The following is a 9,108-nucleotide window of genomic DNA, read 5'->3' as shown; positions in this document are numbered from 1 at the left end:
ATAATGATAATAATAATAATAATAATAATAATAAGATCATTTTTATTTTGTTTCTACTTTCAATAAAAATTTATTTGATTCAAAATAAATTGATGTAAAATCATGAATCTTTAAATGGAATAAACTCATAAGTACTTTGGGAAAGTTGGGATGCAATAACTAGTTTTCTTGATCACACACCCAAATAAATAAAAATCCTAATCCTTCTTACGTCGATAAACTTAAAAAAAAGATTTAAAAAAGAAAAGAAAAGAGAATTATTAGTAAAATATCAATTCGCTTGGCCTGTTCTTAGGAACGCAGTCGATCCACGCTAAGGATTTTAATCACAACCACGTTTCATTTCTTCCTTATGCACGTTTCCGCCGCCACCCTAGACTCTGCTGTGGCCAAAAGCAGCCTTCGCAATAAATTAATCAGCCTTTTCTGTTTTTAATTTTAGCTGAAAGGACTACATTACCACTTTAACAATAGGCTACCATTGCCTATCGAAGCTTCCATTGAATTGCTTGTCCTAGCTAGAATAGTACTAACCTTAATCTAGTCAGACTTAAACCTAACTGAGCTTATAAAATTATGTGCTTAAATATTGAATTATTGTAATTCATTTATGAATACATTTTCATATTTGAAATGACATTTAAGGTAAATGAAATATATTAATGAATTCTTTTGTAATATAACATGCATCCATATATTTTCTTATATTTGTGGAATTAATTTCTTTGTTCTTGTGGAAAGAAAATTATCCAATAATAAATCTATATGTGAAACTAACGTAATTTCTCAGCTTTTTTTTTTCGCAGATTAAAAATGTTCTGATATAGTAAAAGTTAAAGTGATTTTGTAAGATACTATACTATTATTATATAAAACTAAAAATGAACCCGCACGATGCTGCTGGTTTATTTTTCTAAATTAAATTTTGTACATTTTTTTTATTAATTTTTATATTTTATTGAATATTAATACACATCGACATAAATATAATCAATTTTGTCAATTGTACGCATTGGAGAAATTAAAAAAGTATTATAAAAATGATTTGGAAGCGCCTTTCAATAAAATAATGCATAACTCGAGTGTTGAAGCATTTTTCAATTAATTTTATCAAAAATCAAATTAATATTAACATTTTAAATCTTGAAATTAAATATTAATTAACACTTTTTATTTAAATAATCAATAATGTGATTATATTATGAATTACATTTTACAATTATATCATAAAATAATTTTTTTCAATTAACAAAAATATAGTTTTTAATTTAATAATACTTTTATTTGAGTATTTTATACGTCATTTCAATGGAACTAAAATATCTCATAACAATTTAACAATAAAAAACAAAAAATAAATTTTATATATGGTGATTTGGATAATGATAACAAAATTTTATATATAATTTTTAAAATTTATAAAAAGGAATCGAACTGTGCTCACCTACCATGACAATTCAATTAAAAAGGCATAACTAGGTGGAAGTTGAGTTTTAACCTGACTCTCTCTTTTATTACCAACACCTCTTCCCAACTTAATGCTTATTTGGTCTGATTTTTTTTAGCTTATTTATCTTTTAAAAGTAAAAATCAAACCAAACATAAATTTTGAAAAACTCTTAAAAGAATAATTTTCTTTTAAAAAATAAAATTTTTGAAAAAGAGTTTCAGAAAAAGCTCCTATGAGGAGCTTTTTCTTTTCTTCTTTTAAAAATATAAGAGAATTTTTATTTTTGTTTCAAAATATCCTCATCTGTTAAAAATAATTATAATATTACTCTCTAAAAAAATACCTTCTATGATAATTTTAACAAAAATTATAACTTATAAAAAATAATTTATAAAAAGAAATTTACTAAACAATTTTAACTTTATTTTAAAAATTATTATTTTTCATAAGAGCTTCATGATAGATTTTAAGTTAGAAAAAAATCAGGCCAAATAGGTTTTTAGTATAAAACAAATCTAGTGCTTTACCTCCAAATTAATTCCATTTCTATAATCCTTACTTCCTAAACAGTAAAAAATATTATATTCCTCAGAATGTCGAAAAGCCTCCAACTGTGGTATTCTAAATTCCCCACAACAAAATAGTGTTAAATCTAATTTCATCACTAATAAAACTTGCTTGTGAAAAAAATTTTTAGACCCTATCAGCCAACTTTTGTTGTTTTAGGTCTTCGTTGTTTTTTTATAGTTAATTTTTAACTTTAGATAATAACTTAAGATAAGGTGAGTTAGAGGGTTGATTTGGTGTGGACTGTTAAAATTTTTAACAAAACACAAACAGAATTGCGAATAAAAACATTGTTCTATACATTTTTCGTACGGACGACAACAAACTTCCACCGAGAAGCTTAAAATGCTTGCTTTCGGCTAGACGTTGGTGCGTCTATAAACTCCACGAAAGGGAACTAAACTTAAAAATCCGAGCATTCCCCCTGTAGCTTTTCCTTTTTCTTTCCATTGGTAAAGCTTGAAAATGGAACCGCACGGTTCATCCGGGACCTCATGGGCTGATCAATGGGACTACGGGCCGGACCCCCTACCTACCGAGCCTAGCAAGAGCAGCAGCGGAGGGGCAAAGGCTAAATGTTCAAAGAAGGTTGAAGACGGACTTGGCAAAACGAAAGCTGCAGCGGTAACAGGCATGAAGAAAGCTAAGGTAGGAGCAGCTGCAGGTATTAATTGGATCAAGGAAAAGTGTAGCAAGACAACCCAGAAATAAGGTCATGATGCTTATCAATGCAAAACATACAGTTCGATTCATCGTTTCGTTTGTATTAATTTCTGTTTAGTCAGTTCTCTTTCTCCGTTTATTGTTAAATCATTTGTTTAGAATATTTTTACATGTATTAGGATTTCGATTGTAGCTTGTATAACACAAATCTTCATGTTCATGCCTGATGCTGAGTTTTATTACTTATTAATTACTTTAATTTTTTTGTGTGTATTTTGCTCAGAGGATTTTTCTGTTTCTTAAATCTTTTGCGGGCAATGGCAAGATTTTGATGAAACTGGCAAGTATCTAATTAGTCGTTTGAGATTAGTCATATGTCAAAAGATTAGAAGCAGGAGTTATATTTTGACCAGGGCACTAGATGCCAAAAGTCATGTCAACCACAAATTTTATAAAGGTTGAGAAAATGTTGGTAACCAATAATTTATGCAGGGATTGGTCAAATATCCTTGTCAAATAAGTTCATCCGTTCCAAAATTCTGACCGTGACTCTACAAATTGGGTTTTGGCTGTTGAATATCATCAGGTGTTTGTTTCGCTATGCCATGAAAATAGTTTTATTTCATTTTCAAAACAATTTTCCAAAATACAGGCATCATGGTGTAATTGAATATATGGAAGAGTGAGCTCAAATTTTCCCGGAGTTTCTAGAACTCTAATGAAATTTTCTACGTCGCAATGGAGATTTTTTCCTTTTTGTCAAATGCTCAATTTCAAAAGTTGAATTTCAGGCTTTGAAGGTCTGGTCCTCATTATGTTTTATTTCTTTTGTTGAGTTTGGATTACCTAAAATTCAATATCTTATTTAATTATGAATCTAATCTGTGAATAACATTGAGTACATAGTTTTACAATTTTTAAACTTCTTATTTCTCATTGAGTCTTAATTATCTTATTCTACTTTGATCTTTTATATTATAGAAGTATGAATCTTTAGGCTTTAGAAATTGAGTAGAACACCTTGGAACTATATGCCTTTTGCTTGAGGTGGAGTTAGATAAGGTGAGAGGGAGTGTCTTATGAAACTAATGAGAGAGTACAAGAAGTTAGGTTGGTTTATTTGAAAAACCATTGAAAGAGGTTGTTATTGTATTTTTATTTTTCAATAACATTACGTAAATTTTTATATTTATTTGATTTTTTAAAATTTATCTTTATTATTTTTTGAGTAATTTTCTTAACATCTTTAACAAGTTGACTTTTGCCCACGTGAAATTCCTCCTTCAATAGTTGCAGAATTATGTGGTTCAAGGATTACCCTATAACATGATTAGGAGCAATTCAAATCTTTATGCATCAAATATACTATAAGGTAGCGTTTGGTATGAGAAAAGTAGGAGCACATTCCCTGTAATGTATTCAATTAAATTACATTGTAGTGTTTATTTTGTAATAGACTACTGCAATGTAAGATTGCAATGCAATCACATTACAGCCAATAGATGTAATGTGATTGTAGTCTAAAATTAATACAATCACATTATATTACACTCGGTAATGTTATTAAGGACATTTTTATCTTAAACTTTGTTACTTTGTTAAAACATTTTGTAATGTTTTAATTAAAATAAAAAATATTAAAATAAAATATATAATATAAGAATTAGAAATTAAAATAAAATAAAATACAAGAAATTAAAATTTATATAATATAGGTAAAAGAAATTAAAATAAAATATATAATATAAAAATTATATTAAAGAAATGAAAATAAAATATATAAGATTATAATAAGACATGAAAATAAAATATATGACATTAAAAATATATTTAAGAGATGATATTTTATAAAAATTAATAATAAAAAATACAAGTATATTAAACTTGCATTTTAATAAATAGGAGTAATTTTGAAAATTAACATTACATTCCCAACAAATTACTTGTAAACTAAATACTGCAATGTTATTTTTCCTGCATTTTAATCATTATTTTGCTTGTATACCAAACATTGTAATATTATTTTCCATGCAATCACATTGCTTGCAATCATATTACTTGCAATAACATTACCTGCAATTACATTACCTGTAATCACATTGCATTGTTAAGTACTAAACGTCACCTAAGGTTTAGCTGAGGCTATGAGAGGAGTGAGAGTTAGGTTTGAAACTAAAATCTAATGTAAGTTAAAGTTCAATATACCCTCTCTCCCTCCCTCTCTTTCTCACTTCTGAAGAGCTTGGGGCACCAGAGAGTTATAGAACAGTGTTCAAGTAACTTTCATATTAAAGGTACGGAGTATGGCATATCCAAGTTTTTGGTTTTAAAATGGTGTTCTTTTTCCACAATAAAGAGAAATAAAATTAATGAAGTAAAGTGGTTTTTCCCTTTCAATTAAATCATGTGTTACCGGGCATATGAATCATATGGTGCATCTTTGTTGTGTTGAAAATTTCATATTTTTTATCTTTAAGCATTTGGTTCAATAATAAATGTATGCATCTTTTCTTCGAGAAATTCTCTTTTAACTGTATAAGAAAAATAGAAAATTCCAAATTTTTAGAGTCTGTTTGCTTTGTTTTCAAGACTTATATTTGTTTGGAGGATGGAAAATTTATTCTACACGTAAAACATTTTATGGGCCAACTTGAAAAATACTCATTGGCCACGTAAAATATTTACACCCTTGAGAGGCGTAAGACATTTTTCGGAGAACTGGAAAAACACTTTTATACTAAACTTAATAGTATAGGTTTGATGACTATTAACATTTAATTTAAAATATTAAAAAATTAAAAATATATTAATATTTAATGAAATTTTTTTAAACTTAAAATATCAATATTTAAATTATTCTATACTATTAAAATATTAAAAAAATATTTTTTAATGAAATCATTCAATGCAATTAAAATTTTTATTTATAAATTGAATAAATCTTACTAATAATTATAATAAAAAATATTTCAAAGATCATCATTTAATGAGTACACATTTATAAATATAAATTTTGGATGTTACGCAATTGATAAATATTGATCTGTTTATAGTGTCATGGTAAAAAAAAAAAATGATGAAATGGAAAATTTTTTGAAAATTAAAGTTTACTTTCATCATAGATATATGGTTAAATGCTTTAAACAATATTATTATTTATTTTGTCCATTTTCATTTCCGTTCTTAAGTTTAATTCGAAATTAGTGAGAATCAAATGGCAACTGTGGCGTCCCCCTTGGGGCCCGCTCCAAGGTATTGTTACGCGTGGTCGAATCATCACATTCCCAGTCCGTTGTAGCGGCCCTCCGATCTTGGGATTTGAACCCACGCCTTTTGTTTCCCCCCGAAGGGAACACTTTTAACCATTCTAGCTGACCACGCGTAACAATACCTTAGAGTGGGCCCCGAGGGGGATGCCACAGCATCGTTGCTTTAAATCAACTCCTTGTCACTGCGTGTGGTGCTGAGAACTTATCGCCCTTGACGTGAAAATTTGGAGTCGCCACTAATCTTTTTTATGAGGTACGATTGGCCACCTATTAGATTCGTTCTATTATAATAATTATAATAAAAAATATTTCAAAGATCATTACTTAATGAATACACATTTATAAATATAAATTTTGGATGTTTTACATAATTGATAAATATTGATATGTTTATAGTGTTATGGTAAAAAAATGATGAAAAGGAAAATTTTTTGAAAATTAAAATTTACTTTCATTATAGATATGTGGTTGAATGCTTCAAAAAATATTATTATTTATTTTGTCCATTTTAATTTCCATTTTTAATTTTGATTTGAAATTAGTGAGAATCAAATGGCACCATTGTTTTTAATCAACTCTTTGTCACTATGCGCGAGTCCGAGAACTCGTCTGCCTTGACATGAAAACTTGGAGTCGCTATCAATCTTTTTTATAAGGTACGATTGGCTACCTATTAGTTTCGTTCTATTCAACGATGTCCTAAATTGATTTTAGATTCGTTTAAAGAACAAAAACCTGATTTGCTATTTTTAGAGTTGGATTCGAGAGTATGGTTGTGCACGAGGAAGATTAGCACTCTCATGACGCTTGTTCCATGAACGGTATCATTTAATCATATATTATCTTATTTTAACCTTAACTTTTAATTTTATTCTTATGTTCCCTTAATCATTATTCATTATTTTGTTATTGATTTTACATGTCTTTTCTTTCCTTATCCTTATTTCTTTCTCTAATTATTTTTATTATTTATTTATTTTATTCATTATTATCATTATTTATTATATTTTTTCAATGTGTGAATGAAATATTCTTCTCGGAGAAATTTTCTAAGACTATCCTAACTCTTTGGTGAAGTCTAAGAATTTCTTGTCACCTAGGGAATTTTTTGAGAAAACTTGTCCCTACAAGCTTCTCAAGAAGATCCCATCGTCAAAAATTATCACTCATGAATCTATTGGTCCCGTTAATATGTGCTAGATGGGGGGTGAATAGCACAATTTGGCTCTTGACAAGATGAAGAACTAATTTCCAAAACGAGGAAAGTAAAAACAGAGTAGACAATGAACAACAATTTATAGTGGTTCAGTCCAAGACCTACATCCACTACCTTGATTATCCAACCAAGGATTTTCCCAACAATTCACTAAGAATCTGGTAAAATTCACAAGCTTCCACCAAGCTTTTATAATGACTTTTTGCAGTGTCACGACTCGGCACTCCCTTCGAGCCCGTGACAACAGTTGCGATGTCTCGATTGACATTACTTACTCGGAATGCCAACCGAAACCTCGCAAGGCTTTCGCATTAGTTTTACTTCTCCCTTGTGAGAAGCAGTTATTAAATATCATGTTTTAAAGGAATATAGACTAATTTCAAATAAAAAACAACCAAAAAGTAATTTCTACTACATAGGGGTATTTTGGTCATTTTACCCAAAAATTTTGAAACCTGGTAAAAATATGATACACGAGTAATAAACATCCATTTCATGTCTAAAAATAAGTTTCGTTGTCTAATTCATCGATTTAAAATGAAGTTATAGCTATTCAAATTAAATAAAAATATTTCATAAAATATTCCATTTTCTTATAAAACAATATCTATAGAACTTTGAGTAAATAATATTTGTAGTGTAAAAGCAAAATAAATTCATACATACAGTGGCACACGTAGCCAAGTATATAAAATATTCTACAATGACATGTGGGTCCCAAAATAACCAAAATAAACACAACTGTAAACCTCCGATTTCTAAGGGTGCGAATCTAACAGCAAACCCTCGACAAAATGGGCGGTCTACATATTTCCCTGAGCCTGAAATGTGTGAAAGGAGGGTGGTGAGTTTTTATAAACCCAATGAGTAAGCAAAGTTCTTCTACAACATCTAAAACTGAGTAAATGAAGACAATTTAAAATATCTCATCATAATATGATTCATAACATCAAATCTCTTTTCATTTCATATAAATCAATTTCATTTCGTAAAAATCAACAAGGCTTATGATTCTCGTAAAAACTTGGCTCGTGCCAAGATTTACACTCGATGACACCTTGCACCGGGGCATCCAATCAAGTCTACCAAGGTTGTTAAAATAACATATGAGTATAAAACTTATTCTTTTACATTTAAAAGCACAACCGTTCCTTGGCGTTGGCCGAGTTTCACCCTCACATGGCGGTTCGGTGTGAAGTGAACTCTAACGTTACCTTAGGAGATACCCTCCACGCCTCTCGTACCAAGGTAAAATATAACGGGGTTTACTATGCCCCTCTCATAGGCTGGTCCATGGAAACTCGCCCACTGCAGTAAGCTAATCAGATAACCCACCAATTCAATCAAATTTTCGACAATATGACATGGCTAATATAATATTACCAGCCTGTCAAGGTAAAGCAAAACAATTCATATATTCCACACAAACACAAATCCAGCCATGCTTGTCATCACATTGTCATAAGCCATCAATTCAAACCATATGTCAAACACGAGTATATAACACACGTATACAGTCTTCACTTACTCAATTTCCAAAACTAGTATTCAATTTCAAAACAAGTTATAAATCTCATTTCGTTTAATCAACACTTCAATTGTAAAACATAATAGTTTGCAATTTAAATTCATTTTTCTTTAAAACATAAAAATGAGTATAAACTATTTTAGATAGTTAAGATGAAAGTCTGATTACTCACAGTAGCAGGAGTATGGAACACTCCTATTCTTGGTCCTCGAGCACAATATCTTTACCCTTATCAAATGGCTCACCACCTATACATAATAAACGACACATAATTCAATATATTTGTGCCAAACTGTTATAAAACTATTTCAGGCTCTATATGAATGCATGACATTGAATGAGAATTGTCCAAATAATCAGTTAAAGACGGTGTTCTACATAGGTTCAATTGTGATCAGAATGAATTTGTATTCGA

General features: G+C 29.3%; 1 protein-coding gene across 1 annotated transcript; it reads left to right on the top strand.

Annotated features, from left to right (window-relative positions):
- Positions 1 to 2,319: 2,319 nt before the first annotated feature.
- LOC148764262 (uncharacterized) lies at positions 2,320 to 2,953 on the top strand. The gene has a single exon (XM_088803874.1). It carries the CDS (start codon positions 2,483 to 2,485, stop codon positions 2,726 to 2,728), a length of 246 nt encoding a protein of 81 aa, XP_088660000.1. The 5' UTR covers positions 2,320 to 2,482; the 3' UTR covers positions 2,729 to 2,953.
- The last annotated feature ends 6,155 nt before the right edge of the window (positions 2,954 to 9,108 follow it).

This window comes from Theobroma cacao, chromosome 2 (assembly GCF_053813885.1).
Source record: "Theobroma cacao isolate CCN51 chromosome 2, ASM5381388v1, whole genome shotgun sequence".
NCBI classification, from domain to species: Eukaryota; Viridiplantae; Streptophyta; class Magnoliopsida; order Malvales; family Malvaceae; genus Theobroma; species Theobroma cacao.
Note: the sequence above shows the minus strand (reverse complement) of the source record. Positions and strands in the feature narration are given on the sequence as shown.